We start from the raw sequence: 21,498 nt of genomic DNA, 5'->3' as shown, positions 1-21,498 counted from the left end.
GTGGGATTAACAGAAATAGCAGAAACAGTATAAATATGACAGCTAAGAATCACAAGATAGATAAATGCGGCAACTTATCAGCCAATGAAAACAGTTGTCACTGCTGCGCAGTTAGCTTTTGGCCACTCTCCCAAATGGGTTTGTTTAGGAAGCCGATTCTAGAGCGTGTGATTTCATCACTTTCACCTGCAGATTTAAATACTTCTTACGAACATCATGAAGTTTTCTCTTGGAAATTGACAGAATGCATTTAGCAAAATTTATATTCACAAATAAATAGTAATATTTTTTGTTATTTTACTTGCCCTTTAAGTGTTTGTTTGTTTGTTGTTAAACGCCGCACTCAGCAATATTCGAGCTATGTGATGGCGGTCTGTAACTAAACGAGTCTGGACCAGACAATCCAGTGATTGATTTCATGAGCATCGATCCACGCAATTAGGATATGATGACATGCATCAACCAAGTCAGCGAGCCTGACCACCCGATCCCGTTAGTCGCCTCTTATGACAAGGATAGTCGACTTTTTCGGCAAGCATGAGTAGCTGAAGACCTATTCTACCCAGGATCTTCATGGGTCCTCTTTAAGTGATGTTCACTTGAACCAACACCTCAGTAAAAAGTTAGCTGGACAGTATTTTGCATTTTTACTTATTTGACGAGTAGGTGTGTTGTAACTGTCATCTGATCAAGTTGATCATTGACACAGAGTGTGTCTGTCAGAAGGCTCGGCAACATGTTTTCCATGACTGACAGCAAATAGAGCCAAAAACATAAATTGGGTTAATAATAATCCAAAATGTAACATTTTGTTAAAAGGTCAATAAAATGTGAAATACTCGTCAAGTATCTTTTTGTTTAGGTGTGGGTGCAAATGAACATCACATGCTACATATTTACTCCAGTAATATTCATACTTACAATATGAAAGGCTTACAGCCAATGTGAAACTACACATTTATAAAATTATCGGTGGTGCTTAACTTTTGCACAGGTGTATACATCTTTCATATTCATACTTTCAAAATACAATTTCAAATCCATAATCATATTTCATCTACTTGTTTATTGTAACACATTAACCAGAAAAATTTAACTACCAGCTCTACATCTAACCCTGCTTTCCATGTATGTTTTGGAAATATCCACAGACGATATTGATCTCTTCATGATAATTATTAACAATACCTGCTGAATGGTTGGTACAAGACAATTGTATGGTCTTCCACAGGGTCACAAGTCATGTCATTTTAACAAGCAGGGGTAGCAATTGAAAGTATAGTAAAACTACTTTCACCATTGAACAATTACAAAACATAATTAAATAATCAATATCTGTGTCTGTAGTTTTATATGGATATTTCAATGTAAACTAAAACAAATAAATAAATTAAGGGATATGTTGGGTCGAAATATATCATTAGGGCATAATATTTTCCCAGATAAACACCACAAATTTATCTTTCGTTTCTATCACTAGCTCGCTTTTGACATTATTCTTAACTGTGTAAACAACAACTGAAACCAACCTTGACACATATCGACACTCGCATCTTCCGCAGACTCTTCTACTGCAGGGCCTTCAATTGGAACTTCTTCAGGTGTTTCAACAGGGTCAGCTTGTGAAACGTGTGATGAAGCAGCTGCAGGGGCGTTGTCAGGACTCGCGTCACCAACATCAGAAACCTTGGCTGTATCATCTAATGATCTCTGTCGTTGGAGTTCTGTCAGAAACTGTGCCTCGGTTACATTACTCAGATCATCACCCTCAGACTCTGACATGTTTCCATAAGCAACGGCTTGAGATGTTGCAGTTTCTGAGATTTCCATAACTTGTTTTTGAGTTTGGACATCCGTCTCATTAAGCCCATTACTTTGCGTTACATCAGTAGGTTCATCTTCTGGTTCGTCATCATCTTCTGTGTCTTCCTCATCATCTTCCTCTTCAGATTCATCACTTTCTTCCCCATCAGACTCAGCTCCTGAAATAGCTGAGGTTGCATCAGAAGCTGCAATGTCAGACTCTTCTATTTCGGATTCTGTTACTTCAGAATCTGCCAGTTCTGAGTCCACTGCATCGGATCCCTCTACATCTGATGTTTCTTCATCACTTTCATCATCTTCTTCCTCACTGGCTGCTTCCTCAGTGGCCTCATCCTCATCTTCTCCTTCCTCTCCAGACACTGCTTCAGATTCCTCAGACTCATCAGACTCTTCTGCATCTGAATCCTGTTCAGTATCAGCAGCAGACTCGTTCTCTGTCAAATCAGAATCAGGAAAGTCTTCATCTACAGTAACATAGTGTGAAGACTCAGAATCTTGTCTTTTTAATGAAGAGGTGTCAGCATCTGAAGTTTCAGAGTCAAGACGAAGCTGGTTTGAAGCATCAGTACTGTCATCATCGATGTGGCCATCAGACGTTCCAGTGATCTCAGGTTGTGCATCAGCGAATTCATCTTCCACATTGCTCTCTACTGAAGCAGTTGTCGGTGTTTCCACAAGAGCATATTGACACTGCTCGTCTTTGTTAGATATATCCTCAACAGTATGAATATCACTTTCCTTCCTGAAGTCATCAACTGAATGGAGTTCCTCCACAAACTCAGCTGGAATGATTTGTCCACCAGGGAGACTAAACTCATCATAGGCAGCAGCTTCAAGATTGTCTGCAACAACCCTATGTGAAATCAATGTCACATCTTCCTGCACAGCTAACTCATCACTGAAATCTTCACTAAATGATCTGTACGCAAGAAATCTTACAGGTTGGTCAGCTGTTGCCTCTTCAGCTTCATCTATTATATCCTGAGTACACAGTTCATCTGATGGCAAGACAGTTTCATCATACAAGATACCATTGAGCTGAACCTTCATTCCGTCAATATCCAAAAATGTAGCACTGTCCTTATTGAATTGTTCATCATGTTCAGTTTCTGTGACCACTCGTGCTGGCATATCAGAAGTCTTCATCATCATCTCCTCATCTAGCTCACAGGGCGGGCTCTCAGTTTCAAACTCCTCCATTTCGGTTTCTATTAAACTGTCATTATCATCATCGTGATGAGGCACAGCCTCCAGTGTTCCCTGTTGGTCATCACTCTCTTCAAAAGAGTCATAGTCAGCACCAAATAAATTGTCATTTACTTCCTTCACTGTGGTTTCAATGTCGTCTACTTCAGACTCTTTTTCAGTCATGTGTTCTTCTGGAATAGCAGATATTGGTGAGTGTACATTGGTCTCATTATTCTCCACAGCAACTGAGAGTGGCTCAAGGGACTTTGCATTAACGCTTTCAATTGCTTGAAGGAATCTTTCACGATCAATCTGTGTAGAATGTTGCAAGGCTTCGTCTGGATCGCTTATGGTCTCCTCCATCTCAGACTCAGAATTGCCCATTGTTTCAAGGACCATAGACCTGTAGAGTTGTCCCGGTGAGGAAATGGCCCATTCAGTGGTTTTCTCATCAAATTGGATGTGTGATGCAGTTTCTTCTCCTGAACCACCCTGACATGCTATTTCGGATGACAGTAACTCTGGCTGAGCTAAGAGGTTATCAACATCATCTACAGAAAGCTGTTCTAATGCTGCGAGTGGTGACATTTCATCAGCGAAAATATCCACATCCTCGTCAGTTGCTTCGGACCTTGTTTCCATCTTTGATACCGATTCCTCAAGATATGTTGAGGCTGTGTCTTCTTCCCTTGATTCAACAGAAGATGTGAGAACATCAGTTTCTACTTTGGAAGAGTCACTGTGGAATGTAAACAAATCCAAAGTTGCATCTCCAGCAATATCATACAAAGTTGTATCCATTTCAGATGATTGTTGTGGAGATTTGCATAATTCGTATTCAGGAACCCTCTCAGCCTGAGCTTCCTCTTTTGATGTTTGAGACCTTCTAGTTTCAGCATCATCTGCTTCACCCTCCAAGACTGGTTCAAGGTTCTTCTCGCCAGTGAAATCTTTAAAAGTTATCACTTCTTGTATACCTTCTGCTTCTGATTTTTCCTGACTTGATTCCATGTCAATAGTTTCATCAAACCAGCTGGAGGCTTGGTTGACTGATACAGATTCCTGTGACATCACTTCTACAGCTTCATCTACTGTAACCTGCTGATCAACTGTAACCTCCGATACAGCTTTGACCTTTTCTTCTGATGCCACTGGGACAATGCCAGCAAACCAACTTTCATATTCAACTTTTCCAAACGTCTTCTGGTCACTTTCTTCCTTAGGTTTACCTTCATCTTGTTTGTCTTCGCTGGCAGCCTCAATGCTTTCGTGTTCATCTTCAGTGACTGGTTGGGGAACTTCTCTGTGTTTGTCTTCAATGACAGCTTCTGAACTTTCAGGTTCATCTTCAGTGACTGTTTGGGGCACTTCTCTCTGTTCTTCTTCAAAGACAACCTCAGGAGTTTCGGCTTTATCGTCAGTGATTTGTTGGGGGCATTCTCCTTCTTTGCCTTCACTGACAGCCTCAATTACATCTTCAATGACTGGTTGGGGCACTTGGCCATCAACTGTCAGAATTTCAGCACCAATTTCTTGACCATCTTCAACATTGTCAAACCATCCACCTGGAGCAAATTCAGAGCTCTCTTCTGGTTTCTTTTCATCTTGTTTGTCTTCACTGACAGCCTCAATGGTTTCAGTTTCATCTTCAATGACTAGTTGGGGCACTTGGCCATCAACTGTCAGAATTTCAGTACCAATTTCTTGACCATCTTCAACATTGTCAAACCATCCACCTGGAGCAAATTCAAGGCTCTCTTCTGGTTTCTTTTCATCTTGTTTGTCTTCACTGACAGCCTCAATGGTTTCAGTTTCATCTTCAATGACTGGTTGGGGCACTTGGCCATCAACTGTCAGAATTTCAGCACCAATTTCTTGACCATCTTCAACGTTGTCAAACCATCCACCTGGAGCAAATTCAGAGCTCTCTTCTGGTTTAGTTTCATCTTGTTTGTCTTCACTGACAGCCTCGATGGTTTCATTTTCATCTTCTGTCACTGTGTGTGGCACTTCTCCTTGTTTGTATTCAGTGACAGCCTCGAAGATTTCTGGTTCATCTTCTGTGACTTGTGGGGGTACTTCTCCTTGTCTGTATTCAGTGACAATCTCGATGTTTTCTGGTTCATCTTCAGTGACTTGATGAGACACTTCTCCTTGTTCGTATTCAATGACAGTATTGATGGTTTCAGATTCATCTTCTGTGACTGGTTCGGGTACTTCTCCTTGTTTGTCTTCACTGACAGCTTCAATGGTTTCAGTTTCATCTTCAATGACAGGTTTGGGCACTTGGCCATCAACTGTCAGAATTTCAGCACCAATTTCTTGACCATCTTCAACATTGTCAAACCATCCACCTGGAGCAAATTCAGAGCTCTCTTCTGGTTTCTTTTCATCTTGTTTGTCTTCACTGACAGCCTCAATGGTTTCAGTTTCATCTTCAATGACTGGTTGGGGCACTTGGCCATCAACTGTCAGAATTTCAGCACCAATTTCTTGACCATCTTCAACATTGTCAAACCATCCACCTGGAGCAAATTCAGAGCTCTCTTCTAGTTTCTCTTCATCTTGTTTGTCTTCACTGACAGCCTCGATGGTTTCAGTTTCATCTTCAATGACTGGTTGGGGCACTTGGCCATCAACTGTCAGAATTTCAGCACCAATTTCTTGACCATCTTCAACGTTGTCAAACCATCCACCTGGAGCAAATTCAGAGCTCTCTTCTGGTTTCTTGTCATCTTGTTTGTCTTCACTGACAGCCTCAATGGTTTCAGTGTCATCTTCAGTGACTGGTTGGGGCACTTGGCCATCAACTGTCAGAATTTCAGCACCAATTTCTTGACCATCTTCAACATTGTCAAACCATCCACCTGGAGCAAATTCAGAGCTCTCTTCTGGTTTCTTGTCATCTTGTTTGTCTTCACTGACAGCCTCGATGGTTTCAGTGTCATCCTCTGTCACTGTGTGTGGCACTTCTTCTTGTTTGTATTCAGTGACAGCCTCGAAGATTTTTGGTTCATCTTCTGTGACTTGTTGGGGTACTTCTTCTTGTCTGTATTCAGTGACAGCCTTGATGGTTTCAGATTCATCTTCTGTGACTGGTTCGGGTACTTCTCCTTGTTCATATTCAGTGACAGCCTCAGTGGTTTCAGTTTCATCTTCTCTGACTGGTTGGGGCACCTGGCCATCAACTGTCAGAATTTCAGCACCAATTTCTTGACCATCTTCAACATTGTCAAACCATCCACCTGGAGCAAATTCAGAGCTCTCTTCTGGTTTCTTTTCATCTTGTTTGTCTTCACTATGAACATCAATGGTTTCAGTTTCATCTTCAATGACTGGTTGGGGCACTTGGCCATCCACTGTCAGAATTTCAGCACCAATTTCTTGACCATCTTCAACGTTGTCAAACCATCCACCTGGAGCAAATTCAGAGCTCTCTTCTGGTTTCGTTTCATCTTGTTTGTCTTCACTGACAGCCTCGATGGTTTCATTTTCATCTTCTGTCACTGTGTGTGGCACTTCTCCTTGTTTGTATTCAGTGACAGCCTCGAAGATTTCTGGTTCATCTTCTGTGACTTGTGGGGGTACTTCTTCTTGTCTGTATTCAGTGACAGTCTCGATGTTTTCTGGTTCATCTTCAGTGACTTGATGAGACACTTCTCCTTGTTCGTATTCAGTGACAGTATTGATGGTTTCAGATTCATCTTCTGTGACTGGTTCGGGTACTTCTCCTTGTTTGTCTTCACTGACAGCTTCAATGGTTCCAGTTTCATCTTCAATGACTGGTTTGGGCACTTGGCCATCCACTGTCAGAATTTCAGCACCAATTTCTTGACCATCTTCAACATTGTCAAACCATCCACCTGGAGCAAATTCAGAGCTCTCTTCTGGTTTCTTTTCATCTTGTTTGTCTTCACTATGAACATCAATGGTTTCAGTTTCATCTTCAGTGACTGGTTGGGGCACTTGGCCATCAACTGTCAGAATTTCAGCACCAATTTCTTGACCATCTTCAACATTGTCAAACCATCCACCTGGAGCAAAGTCAGAGCTCTCTTCTAGTTTCTCTTCATCTTGTTTGTCTTCACTGACAGCCTCGATGGTTTCAGTTTCATCTTCAATGACTGGTTGGGGCACTTGGCCATCAACTGTCAGAATTTCAGCACCAATTTCTTGACCATCTTCAACGTTGTCAAACCATCCACCTGGAGCAAATTCAGAGCTCTCTTCTGGTTTCTTTTCATCTTGTTTGTCTTCACTGACAGCCTCGATGGTTTCAGTGTCATCTTCAGTGACTGGTTGGGGCACTTGGCCATCAACTGTCAGAATTTCAGCACCAATTTCTTGACCATCTTCAACATTGTCAAACCATCCACCTGGAGCAAATTCAGAGCTCTCTTCTGGTTTCTTGTCATCCTGTTTGTCTTCACTGATAGCCTCGATGGTTTCAGTGTCATCCTCTGTCACTGTGTGTGGCACTTCTTCTTGTTTGTATTCAGTGACAGCCTTGATGGTTTCAGATTCATCTTCTGTGACTGGTTCGGGTACTTCTCCTTGTTCATATTCAGTGACAGCCTCAGTGGTTTCAGATTCATCTTCTCTGACTGGTTGGGGCACCTGGCCATCAACTGTCAGAATTTCAGCACCAATTTCTTGACCATCTTCAACATTGTCAAACCATCCACCTGGAGCAAATTCAGAGCTCTCTTCTGGTTTCTTTTCATCTTGTTTGTCTCCACTGACAGCCTCAATGGTTTCAGTTTCATCTTCAATGACTGGTTCGGGCACTTGGCCATCCACTGTCAGAATTTCAGCACCAATTTCTTGACCATCTTCAACATTGTCAAACCATCCACCTGGAGCAAATTTAGAGCTCTCTTCTGGTTTCTTTTTATCTTGTTTGTCTTCACTGACAGCCTCAATGGTTTCAGTTTCATCTTCAATGACTGGTTCGGGCACTTGGCCATCCACTGTCAGAATTTCAGCACCAATTTCTTGACCATCTTCAACGTTGTCAAACCATCCACCTGGAGCAAATTCAGAGCTCTCTTCTGGTTTCTTGTCATCTTGTTTGTCTTCACTGATAGCATCGATGGTTTCAGTGTCATCTTCTGTCACTGTGTGTGGCACTTCTTCTTGTTTGTATTCAGTGACAGCCTCGAAGATTTCTGGTTCATCTTCTGTGACTTGTGGGGGTACTTCTTCTTGTCTGTATTCAGTGACAGCCTCGAAGATTTCTGGTTCATCTTCTGTGACTTGTTGGGGTACTTCTTCTTGTCTGTATTCAGTGACAGCCTTGATGGTTTCAGATTCATCTTCAATGACTGGTTCGGGTACTTCTCCTTGTTTGTATTCAGTGACAGCCTCGATGTTTTCTGGTTCATCTTCAGTGACTTGTTGAGACACTTCTCCTTGTTCATATTCAGTGACAGCCTCAATGGTTTCAGATTCATCTTCAATGACTGGTTGGGGCACTTGGCCATCAACTGTCAGAATTTCAGCACCAATTTCTTGACCATCTTCAACATTGTCAAACCATCCACCTGGAGCAAATTCAGAGCTCTCTTCTGGTTTCTTTTCATCTTGTTTGTCTTCACTATGAACATCAATGGTTTCAGTGTCATCTTCAGTGACTGGTTGGGGCACTTGGCCATCAACTGTCAGAATTTCAGCACCAATTTCTTGACCATCTTCAACGTTGTCAAACCATCCACCTGGAGCAAATTCAGAGCTCTCTTCTGGTTTCTTTTCATCTTGTTTGTCTTCACTGACAGCCTCAATGGTTTCAGTTTCATCTTCAATGACTGCTTGAGGTATTTGGCCATCAACTGTCAGAATTTCAGCATCAATTTCTTGACCATCTTCAACATTGTCAAACCATCCACCTGGAGCAAATTCAGAGCTCTCTTCTGGTTTCTTTTCATCTTGTTTGTCTTCACTGACAGCCTCAATGGTTTCAGTTTCATCTTCAATGACTTGTTGGGGCACTTGGCCATCAACTGTCAGAATTTCAGCACCAATTTCTTGACCATCTTCAACATTGTCAAACCATCCACCTGGAGCAAATTCAGAGCTCTCTTCTGGTTTCTTGTCATCTTGTTTGTCTTCACTGACAGCCTCGATGGTTTCAGTGTCATCTTCTGTCACTGTGTGTGGCACTTCTTCTTGTTTGTATTCAGTGACAGCCTCGAAGATTTCTGGTTCATCTTCTGTGACTTGTGGGGGTACTTCTTCTTGTCTGTATTCAGTGACAGTCTCGGTGTTTTCTGGTTCATCTTCAGGGACTAGATGAGACACTTCTCCTTGTTCGTATTCACTGACAGCCTTGATGGTTTCAGATTCATCTTCTGTGACTGGTTCGGGTACTTCTCCTTGTTTGTCTTCACTGACAGCCTCGATGGTTTCAGTGTCATCTTCTGTCACTGTGTGTGGCACTTCTTCTTGTTTGTATTCAGTGACAGCCTCGGAGATTTCTGGTTCATCTTCTGTGACTTGTGGGGGTACTTCTTCCTGTCTGTATTCAGTGACAGCCTTGATGTTTTCTGGTTCATCTTCTGTGACTTGTTGGGGTACTTCTTCTTGTCTGTATTCAGTGACAGCCTTGATGGTTTCAGATTCATCTTCTGTGACTGGTTCGGGTACTTCTCCTTGTTTGTATTCAGTGACAGCCTCGATGTTTTCTGGTTCATCTTCAGTGACTTGTTGAGACACTTCTCCTTGTTCATATTCAGTGACAGCCTCAATGGTTTCAGTGTCATCTTCAATGACTGGTTGGGGCACTTGGCCATCAACTGTCAGAATTTCAGCACCAATTTCTTGACCATCTTCAACATTGTCAAACCATCCACCTGGAGCAAATTCAGAGCTCTCTTCTGGTTTCTTTTCATCTTGTTTGTCTTCACTGACAGCCTCGATGGTTTCAGTGTCATCTTCAGTGACTGGTTGGGGCACTTGGCCATCAGCTGTCAGAATTTCAGCACCAATTTCTTGACCATCTTCAACATTGTCAAACCATCCACCTGGAGCAAATTCAGAGCTCTCTTCTGGTTTCTTGTCATCTTGTTTGTCTTCACTGACAGCCTCAATGGTTTCAGTGTCATCTTCTTTCAATGTGTGTGGCACTTCTCCTTGTTTGTATTCAGTGACAGCCTCGGAGATTTCTGGTTCATCTTCTGTGACTTGTGGGGGTACCTCTTCTTGTCTGTATTCAGTGACAGCCTCGATGTTTTCTGGTTCATCTTCAGTGACTTGTTGAGACACTTCTCCTTGTTCATATTCAGTGACAGCCTCAGTGGTTTCAGATTCATCTTCTCTGACTGGTTGGGGCACTTGGCCATCCACTGTCAGAATTTCAGCACCAATTTCTTGACCATCTTCAACATTGTCAAACCATCCACCTGGAGCAAATTCAGAGCTCTCTTCTGGTTTCTTTTCATCTTGTTTGTCTTCACTGACAGCCTCAATGGTTTCAGTTTCATCTTCAATGACTGCTTGAGGTATTTGGCCATCCACTGTCAGAATTTCAGCACCAATTTCTTGACCATCTTCAACATTGTCAAACCATCCACCTGGAGCAAATTCAGAGCTCTCTTCTGGTTTCTTTTCATCTTGTTTGTCTTCACTGACAGCCTCAATGGTTTCAGTTTCATCTTCAATGACTGGTTGGGGCACTTGGCCATCAACTGTCAGAATTTCAGCACCAATTTCTTGACCATCTTCAACATTGTCAAACCATCCACCTGGAGCAAATTCAGAGCTCTCTTCTGGTTTCTTGTCATCCTGTTTGTCTTCACTGACAGCCTCGATGGTTTCAGTGTCATCTTCTGTCACTGTGTGTGGCACTTCTTCTTGTTTGTATTCAGTGACAGCCTCGAAGATTTCTGGTTCATCTTCTGTGACTTGTGGGGGTACTTCTTCTTGTCTGTATTCAGTGACAGTCTCGGTGTTTTCTGGTTCATCTTCAGGGACTAGATGAGACACTTCTCCTTGTTTGTATTCAGTGACAGCCTTGATGGTTTCAGATTCATCTTCTGTGACTGGTTCGGGTACTTCTCCTTGTTTGTATTCAGTGACAGCCCTGATGTTTTCTGGTTCATCTTCAGTGACTTGTTGAGACACTTCTCCTTGTTCATATTCAGTGACAGCCTCAATGGTTTCAGATTCATCTTCAATGACTAGTTGGGGCACTTGGCCATCAACTGTCAGAATTTCAGCACCAATTTCTTGACCATCTTCAACATTGTCAAACCATCCACCTGGAGCAAATTCAGAGCTCTCTTCTGGTTTCTTTTCATCTTGTTTGTCTTCACTGACAGCCTCAATGGTTTCAGTTTCATCTTCAATGACTGCTTGGGGCACTTGGCCATCAACTGTCAGAATTTCAGCACCAATTTCTTGACCATCTTCAACATTGTCAAACCATCCACCTGGAGCAAATTCAGAGCTCTCTTCTGGTTTCTTGTCATCCTGTTTGTCTTCACTGACAGCCTCGATGGTTTCAGTGTCATCTTCTGTCACTGTGTGTGGCACTTCTTCTTGTTTGTATTCAGTGACAGCCTCGAAGATTTCTGGTTCATCTTCTGTGACTTGTGGGGGTACTTCTTCTTGTCTGTATTCAGTGACAGTCTCGGTGTTTTCTGGTTCATCTTCAGGGACTAGATGAGACACTTCTCCTTGTTCGTATTCACTGACAGCCTTGATGGTTTCAGATTCATCTTCTGTGACTGGTTCGGGTACTTCTCCTTGTTTGTATTCAGTGACAGCCCTGATGTTTTCTGGTTCATCTTCAGTGACTTGTTGAGACACTTCTCCTTGTTCATATTCAGTGACAGCCTCAATGGTTTCAGATTCATCTTCAATGACTGGTTGGGGCACTTGGCCATCAACTGTCAGAATTTCAGCACCAATTTCTTGACCATCTTCAACATTGTCAAACCATCCACCTGGAGCAAATTCAGAGCTCTCTTCTGGTTTCTTGTCATCCTGTTTGTCTTCACTGACAGCCTCGATGGTTTCAGTGTCATCTTCTGTCACTGTGTGTGGCACTTCTTCTTGTTTGTATTCAGTGACAGCCTCGAAGATTTCTGGTTCATCTTCTGTGACTTGTGGGGGTACTTCTTCTTGTCTGTATTCAGTGACAGTCTCGGTGTTTTCTGGTTCATCTTCAGGGACTAGATGAGACACTTCTCCTTGTTTGTATTCAGTGACAGCCTTGATGGTTTCAGATTCATCTTCTGTGACTGGTTCGGGTACTTCTCCTTGTTTGTATTCAGTGACAGCCCTGATGTTTTCTGGTTCATCTTCAGTGACTTGTTGAGACACTTCTCCTTGTTCATATTCAGTGACAGCCTCAATGGTTTCAGATTCATCTTCAATGACTGGTTGGGGCACTTGGCCATCAACTGTCAGAATTTCAGCACCAATTTCTTGACCATCTTCAACATTGTCAAACCATCCACCTGGAGCAAATTCAGAGCTCTCTTCTGGTTTCTTTTCATCTTGTTTGTCTTCACTGACAGCCTCAATGGTTTCAGTTTCATCTTCAATGACTGGTTGGGGCACTTGGCCATCAACTGTCAGAATTTCAGCACCAATTTCTTGACCATCTTCAACATTGTCAAACCATCCACCTGGAGCAAATTCAGAGCTCTCTTCTGGTTTCTTGTCATCCTGTTTGTCTTCACTGACAGCCTCGATGGTTTCAGTGTCATCTTCTGTCACTGTGTGTGGCACTTCTTCTTGTTTGTATTCAGTGACAGCCTCGAAGATTTCTGGTTCATCTTCTGTGACTTGTGGGGGTACTTCTTCTTGTCTGTATTCAGTGACAGTCTCGGTGTTTTCTGGTTCATCTTCAGGGACTAGATGAGACACTTCTCCTTGTTCGTATTCACTGACAGCCTTGATGGTTTCAGATTCATCTTCTGTGACTGGTTCGGGTACTTCTCCTTGTTTGTATTCAGTGACAGCCCTGATGTTTTCTGGTTCATCTTCAGTGACTTGTTGAGACACTTCTCCTTGTTCATATTCAGTGACAGCCTCAATGGTTTCAGATTCATCTTCAATGACTGGTTGGGGCACTTGGCCATCAACTGTCAGAATTTCAGCACCAATTTCTTGACCATCTTCAACATTGTCAAACCATCCACCTGGAGCAAATTCAGAGCTCTCTTCTGGTTTCTTTTCATCTTGTTTGTCTTCACTGACAGCCTCAATGGTTTCAGTTTCATCTTCAATGACTGCTTGGGGCACTTGGCCATCAACTGTCAGAATTTCAGCACCAATTTCTTGACCATCTTCAACATTGTCAAACCATCCACCTGGAGCAAATTTAGAGCTCTCTTCTGGTTTCTTTTCATCTTGTTTGTCTTCACTGACAGCCTCAATGGTTTCAGTGTCATCTTCAATGACTGGTTGGGGCACTTGGCCATCAACTGTCAGAATTTCAGCACCAACTTCTTGACCATCTTCAACATTGTCAAACCATCCAGCTGGAGCAAATTCAGAGCTCTCTTCTGGTTTCTTTTCATCTTGTTTGTCTTCACTGACAGCCTCAATGGTTTCAGTGTCATCTTCTTTCACTGTGTGTGGCACTTCTCCTTGTTTGTATTCAGTGACAGCCTCGAAGATTTCTGGTTCATCTTCTGTGACTTGCTGGGGTACCTCTTCTTGTCTGTATTCAGTGACAGCCTCAATGTTTTCTGGTTCATCTTCAGTGACTTGTTGAGACACTTCTCCTTGTTCATATTCAGTGACAGCCTCAATGGTTTCAGATTCATCTTCTCTGACTGGTTGGGGCACTTGGCCATCAACTGTCAGAATTTCAGCACCAATTTCTTGACCATCTTCAACGTTGTCAAACCATCCACCTGGAGCAAATTCAGAGCTCTCTTCTGGTTTCTTTTCATCTTGTTTGTCTTCACTGACAGCCTCAATGGTTTCAGTTTCATCTTCAATGACTGCTTGAGGTATTTGGCCATCAACTGTCAGAATTTCAGCACCAATTTCTTGACCATCTTCAACATTGTCAAACCATCCACCTGGAGCAAATTCAGAGCTCTCTTCTGGTTTCTTTTCATCTTGTTTGTCTTCACTGACAGCCTCAATGGTTTCAGTTTCATCTTCAATGACTGGTTGGGGCACTTGGCCATCAACTGTCAGAATTTCAGCACTAATTTCTTGACCATCTTCAACATTGTCAAACCATCCACCTGGAGCAAATTCAGAGCTCTCTTCTGGTTTCTTGTCATCCTGTTTGTCTTCACTGACAGCCTCGATGGTTTCAGTGTCATCTTCTGTCACTGTGTGTGGCACTTCTTCTTGTTTGTATTCAGTGACAGCCTCGAAGATTTCTGGTTCATCTTCTGTGACTTGTGGGGGTACTTCTTCTTGTCTGTATTCAGTGACAGTCTCGGTGTTTTCTGGTTCATCTTCAGGGACTAGATGAGACACTTCTCCTTGTTCGTATTCACTGACAGCCTTGATGGTTTCAGATTCATCTTCTGTGACTGGTTCGGGTACTTCTCCTTGTTTGTATTCAGTGACAGCCCTGATGTTTTCTGGTTCATCTTCAGTGACTTGTTGAGACACTTCTCCTTGTTCATATTCAGTGACAGCCTCAATGGTTTCAGATTCATCTTCAATGACTGGTTGGGGCACTTGGCCATCAACTGTCAGAATTTCAGCACCAATTTCTTGACCATCTTCAACATTGTCAAACCATCCACCTGGAGCAAATTCAGAGCTCTCTTCTGGTTTCTTTTCATCTTGTTTGTCTTCACTGACAGCCTCAATGGTTTCAGTTTCATCTTCAATGACTGGTTGGGGCACTTGGCCATCAACTGTCAGAATTTCAGCACCAATTTCTTGACCATCTTCAACATTGTCAAACCATCCACCTGGAGCAAATTCAGAGCTCTCTTCTGGTTTCTTTTCATCTTGTTTGTCTTCACTGACAGTCTCAATGGTTTCAGTTTCATCTTCAATGACTGGTTGGGGCACTTCGCCATCAACTGTCAGAATTTCAGCACCAATTTCTTGACCGTCTTCAACATTGTCAAACCATCCACCTGGAGCAAATTCAGAGCTCTCTTCTGGTTTCTTTTCATCTTGTTTGTCTTCACTGACAGCCTCGATGGTTTCAGTGTCATCTTCTTTCACTGTGTGTGGCACTTCTTCTTGTTTGTATTCAGTGACAGCCTCGAAGATTTCTGGTTCATCTTCTGTGACTTGTGGGGGTACTTCTTCTTGTCTGTATTCAGTGACAGTCTCGATGTTTTCTGGTTCATCTTCAGTGACTTGATGAGACAATTCTCCTTGTTCGTATTCACTGACAGCCTTGATGGTTTTAGATTCATCTTTAGTGTCTAGTTGGGAAATCTGACCATGAACCATTAGACTTTCAGCATCCATTTTTTGGTAAAAAGATTGGCTTGGAGTACTATCTGATCTCTGCTCAGTAGAATGCGTAGGTCTTAGGGAGTCATCAGGATATGTAACATCTGTGCCACATCCCATATCTAGATAACCTTGGAATCCTTGCTGATCCTTTGTATGCGTGCTGTAGGCTGACTTTAAATCCTGCCTCATTTCCTGTGCAATTATGAATGGACAGACCATTTCCACAGAGGGCTCAATATATGTACTGTCACCAGAGTAGAACAGCAGGGACATTCTTCTGGCAGGTGGAGCATCATCAAACAGTTTCATACTCTGAAACATTTCAGTGGAGAGGTTGTAATCAATATGGTCCCCATTGTCAACCATAATAAAGGACTGTGCATTTTCCTTTTCTGTAATATCTTCTTGTTCTTTTCTCACTGTCTCAATCTCCTTCTGCACCTCTAGTGTGGCTAAGTGCGTCTCAACAGTGAGGTAGCGCACTAGGTACTCACTCTCCATTACGTGAAATGGTAGCTCTACAAATTCCCGGGCTCTTTGAAGACCCATAACTCCTAGTTGCTTCAGTTCAGTGTTGTACTCACAGAATGAGTACGTAGATTCTCCTGCAAATGATAGGGTATTTGTTCCTGCTTCAGCAGGTTCCACTTCACAAAGCTCTGGCTCTTCAGACAGTTTTTGTTGTTCAAGTGACATTGACACTCCTTTGTGTCTTAAGATTGTTGCACATTCAGAATATTCCCGTGATAGGGCTGCCAATTCAGAGCCACTCATCCTTTCTCTGCTCAGCTCTGAATCTTCACTTGATGTCATGTGATGTCCTGTTTTTTCAAAGTCATCAAGGTCACCTTCAGTAACAACCAAATCCTCAAACTGGTGCAATAACCCATGGAGTTCTTCTTGAGGTTTACCCATTGACGTTATTGACTCACTGATTGTATCTTTACTTGATAGTAATACAGACTCATCAGTTGTTTCTTGGGCTTGTTTTATTTCCAGTGAATCACCTCCAGCAGAAAACAGAGATGTTGTCATATCTGATGCATATATTACTTGGTCTGTTCGATCCATCTCTGCAGTGGATGTGTCTTTGACTTCCCTTGTCAACACTTTATCACCACTTGTGTCAGATTCAAGAGCCTCTGCTTCTGCTTCCCCCGTGATCTCCAGCTGCGTAGCTCCATCGTGGAACATATCAGATACCACAGCTTCTAATTCATTTGAGGTAGACAGTGTTTCTTTTCTTGATGAACTGGTATTACTTGCTCCTTGAGCATATTCCCCCAAGTCAACTTGCTGAGACTCTTCTACCAAGGTAATATGTGAAACGGACAAGTCAACGTCACTATCTGCCAGTGTTTGTTCAGTTTCTTGAGTAGATTTTGCTGTCACTGTATCCAGTTCAGCATCAAATGGATAGCTTTGATCTTCTTTGACATCTTCAAAACATTCCTCTAATAAGTCCACAGCCTCATCTGATGTAAGACCAGCCTCTGGTGTAGCTGTATCATCAGCTGAAGCCTCAAGAGAATCAGTTGTTTCACTAAACAGCTCCTCTTCTACATCAACAGACTCAGCATTCACTGACTGCTCTTTAGAAGAGTCTGGCATGTTTTCAGTTGTCATCGGTTGTACTGGAGGGATAACAGCAGATTCTACAGCAACCTCATCTTCTGGTATAATCTGACTCGGTTCTCCGTAAACAAGTTGACTCGATGTTGAATCCCATGCAGCCAGTTCAGCAGCTACGTCCATATCAGTGATACCAACATCATCACTGTTGGCTCCATCTGAAGATGTTGCATAGTCTGACAGAGGAGTGGAGAGTCTGTTTGTTTCAATTTCAGCGGTTTCTGTCACTGATCTGTGCTGCTCCTCTCGTAACAGAACACTTGACGCCGTCTCAGGACTGACAACAGAATGACTTGATTGAGGTGTGGTAATGTGTTCCTCCTTGTCTGAGGGTTCTATTGTCTTGTGTTCTGTTTCCCCAGTTGGTATTGCTTCTGTGTTTGGAAGGCCATCAACAGAGGAGCCTTCAGCATCCTCAAACTGACTGGCCCCTGTATCTGAGGCAACACACACTGCCGACTCCTCGCTGATAATTTCTTGGGATGGGTAAGTCCCTGGCATTGAGCTTACTCCTGCAACAGTCTTATCAACTGAAGACTCCACCAATGTCACGAATGCTTCATCAACCGAGGACCCTTCCATCAAGGACGTCTCACTTGCACTTTCAAACATCTGTTCAGATGATGTTGATTTAGTGTCGACATTATCCAAAGATGAGGAGTCCAGGAAGTCATCAACAGATGTTCCGTCAGACGCAGTAACTAGAGGACTGTCAGCATCTACTTCTCTTGGACTTCCCTCACTGTCAGCTGCAGACATATCATCCACAGATGTGCCATCACTGAAGATTCCACTTCTCTCAGGCAGCATTTCACTATCAACTGAGAAACAGGACAAATCAACAGCCTCATCCAAAACATCCACAGACGTTCCATCAAGACTATGCATGCTTCTTGACTCTTGGATATTTGCAAGATCTTCAAAGGAAGCACTCTCAGATAAATTGTCAAAATCCACAAGTCTGGATTCAACTACAGTCACAACACTAGCAGATGTGTCCTGAGACTCTGCCTCGGATTCTGCAACAACTGACTCAGTTGCAGTTTCATCATAGTCATCATCATTTAGCTCATTTTGAGACTGACTGGAAACATCTGTCTGTTTATGTGTATCGAAAGAAATAAACCCAGCAGACATATCTGTAAGGGATTGAAATCCTGTTGGAACACTGTCGGTTATGTCTGTTATCATATTTGCATTACTATCTTGATTAAAATTCTGATCTATCTGTGTTGACTCTGTTTCACTTAAGTGTGAAATAGTCCTTGAAATGTCTGTTACAGAGTCACTAAATACTTCATGGACAGTAGCACTGGCTTCAGATGTTGGTGTGGAACTAAGATCACTTTCAGTGACATTGTCAAGAGTCTCACCACAAGGTTCACAAGTTACAAAGAAAGGTTCCTGTTGAATTGCACTTGCTTTATCTTTTGGCCTATGGTAAACATCCGATATGGCTCGGGATTCGTATGGACCAGAATGTATTGTACTATCATAATCTTGTAAATCATCACATTCTTGTTCGTGTTTGAAGTCCTTGGATGCTACTTCAGTGGGTTCAGTATCACAAAGTTTCTCATTGGCAAGAAAATCATCTTCAGCGTCTTCTTCAGAATAAGGCACAACCTGATCTCGATATGCATCAAAAGAATATTTTGCAGTCTCTTCTAGAGGAGTACTATCTGGAGTTTGATACTCTGACACCACAATAATTGGCTGGCCAGGAATCCTCGAAACTTCTCCAGAGTACTGGTCGAGGTCTAGTCGGGGTAAGGTCTGTGTGTTGGAAATCAGACCTGAATCTTGATCCATAGAGGAAAGGTCATCATCTGGATATGAGTAATATAAGGACTCCTGAGATTCAGGGCCAGTCTGGCCATCCGGATCTGTCCCAGGTACATAATTGTCATAATGTTCATCACTATCGTGACTGGTCATGTCCATGGTCCCATCAACAGTGGAGGGTGAGTATGAAAGACTTTGGTCAGAAGATGAAGGATCCCACTGATGAACACCTTCCTGAGAAGTGGAGATATGAGTAGGATCTTCGTGAAATGAATCATCTTTGGTTATGTCATGAATGGACTGAGAAGCATCTGAAGGGATGGCGCGGCTGTGGCTGGAGTCTCCAATCACTCCTGGAGAAATGCCTGGAACCATACCTTCAGATTCTTTGGGTTTATGTTGGAAGGACTCATCAGTAGCTTCACTCAATCCGCTATCAAGCTTCATAACACTTTCACTGTCTGTGATAGGAGGGATTTCACTTGATGTCATTTCAGAGTAAAGGATGGAACTATGACTGGTGTCCGTGGACATGTTCAGTATGTCCAACATGGAATCATCAATCGTTCTGTCCAAGCCACTATCAGGATCGGTAGCGAAACTTGAATCAGACATTAATTTGGTCACGTTTGAATCGTCGAAAGTCATGACTTGGGAGTCTGAAACTTCGATGTCCTCTAGGTTTTCGCACATACTGTCGGACATGATCTCACCACACGACAGTGTGCCCGAAGACTGAGAACTTGTCATGTCCGATATGCTCATCCCCATGTCCTGGTCTGTCGTGTCCACATCCGACACGGACATGTTCAATCCGGTGTCATCACTTGCTGAGACTTCAAAGTCCCCAACACTTGTCGGGTCATTCAAATCACTTTCACTGTACGGCTCGTCTTTCATCTTCAGATCAGAATCACTGTCAATGATTTTCAAAAGTTCTGTGGATTCAGTTTTGGCACTTTCTCGGTTATCGAGAATTTCAAACTGAAAGTCATTTTTGTTATTGTCTCTCACATAATCATTATCACTTGTCATCACCTCCGTAGAATCTTCTCGGAAACATAACTTTTCACTCTCTTGCACTTCATCTCTCGTCGAAACTTGTTTGGAAATTGTCGTTTGTTCTCTTTCAGCCCCATCCAGGGTTGTCTCCTTTGCCGGAGAATCTGATTGGTTGAGGCTGGTTCTCTCTGCGAACCATTGGTCATAGTATTCATTTTCTCTATGTACAGCATCTTGCCAAGGGGCATCCTCGTCATTGTAAGCCCACGCCCAGGGGAATTCTGAGGTCCAATTTTCGTCGACTGGAGGAACAATGACCTTCTCGCCAACCTCGCTTTCTGCCGAGGCTCCGCGGAAGAAAACATCACTGTTCGCATCACCCTCACTTTTCTTCTGCAAAAGAGAATGGTGACTGTAAGTATGACATAATATTCCTTGAATAATACATTTCACACCACAAGGTTCTGTAGCTCAGCTAGTTGAATAATTCTTTGTCAAGGAGAAATATCAATTGAATTCTTGCTTATATGTGTGATGTCATCAACAAGTCATCCTGGCCAGATTTTGCTCACTTTCATAGGTAATTATAACACAAATCCAAAATTAGGCTCTATCAATCGGATAACAGATCACAGTGAGTGAGTGAATTAAAATCGCTTTAAACAGAGTTCCATTTTTATCATGATATTCAGTGGTGAGTAAGCGAGTGAGTTGGGTTTAACGCCACTTTTAACAGTATTCCAGTTATATCGCGGCGTGTCAGCTTAATGTAGGAGGAAAGCCCGAAGTGATGCAGGTCTCAGACGTTTACCACTTCGGTGAAATCCACGAGCACGTGTATGGTGCTGACAAACCTAGAAACATTATTGGGGTGAACCGGGATTCAAACCCACAATCATAGGTTTCTGGGGTGCCCAAGGGAAGGAACTCTGCACAGTGAATCGGGGCGCCTTAGACGACTTGGCCACCCTTGCCCCCTCACGATATTCAGATCTTCATAATCCAGATGGTACCTCATAGACACTGGGAGGTACGGGTGACCCTGTTGTCTGAGGCACCACAATTCACAGTGCGGAGTTACCTCCCTTTGGCGTGTCAGACACCTATGATCAATGGTTCGTATCCAAGATTCACCCTTTTTATGTTTCTACCTGTTTCAGCACCATACCCATGCCCACTGGATTCCTCAATTTAGTATTAAATGTCTACAAAACACATCGACATAATGGAGACCTACTTTGGGGTCATCCTCGAAGGTATGAATGTTTAAAATTCACTCAAGCAGTAGTTTATTTGTTAGTTACCTAGATACAGATTTATCATAATAAAGCTTATACACATGGAACCATTAAGTCTCTAAATAAAAAAAAGGTTATTTTACTGCAATCAATATACTGATTCACAATACCGTATTCGACGTAATAAGTGCCCTGCTCTAATAAGCGCCCACGGCGATATTTGCTAGTTTATTGTCTAGTGAACAATCCCAGTTAGCACCCTTTCCGATTGATCAATGTACACAAGACTTATTTATTCGTGTAAAATATGCACTTATTGTTATATGCACCCTTAATTATGGGCAATTAAATATCTATGGTGTATAATACACACAGATTCTTCTTTTATATCATTTAAGGCTGTCAGCATAAACCACAAAATTTACAATCTTTC

The 21,498-nt window shown here is 42.5% G+C and overlaps 1 protein-coding gene across 1 annotated transcript in view; it reads right to left on the bottom strand.

The window, feature by feature from the left end:
* The window catches only part of LOC139460217 (titin-like), a 109,313-nt gene that overhangs the window by 16,731 nt on the left and 71,084 nt on the right, over positions 1-21,498 (bottom strand). The window contains exons 11-13 of the mRNA XM_071241725.1: positions 13,377-20,220; positions 11,164-12,965; positions 1,530-11,094 (exon numbers count right to left, since the gene is read on the bottom strand). Coding sequence (XP_071097826.1) covers positions 1,530-11,094; positions 11,164-12,965; positions 13,377-20,220 — 18,211 coding nt within the window. The remainder of the gene's footprint in view (positions 1-1,529; positions 11,095-11,163; positions 12,966-13,376; positions 20,221-21,498) is intronic.

This window comes from Haliotis cracherodii, unplaced genomic scaffold (assembly GCF_022045235.1).
Source record: "Haliotis cracherodii isolate W230 unplaced genomic scaffold, xgHalCrac1.p SCAF_14, whole genome shotgun sequence".
NCBI classification, from domain to species: Eukaryota; Metazoa; Mollusca; class Gastropoda; order Lepetellida; family Haliotidae; genus Haliotis; species Haliotis cracherodii.
This window is presented reverse-complemented; position numbering and strand designations above follow the sequence as displayed.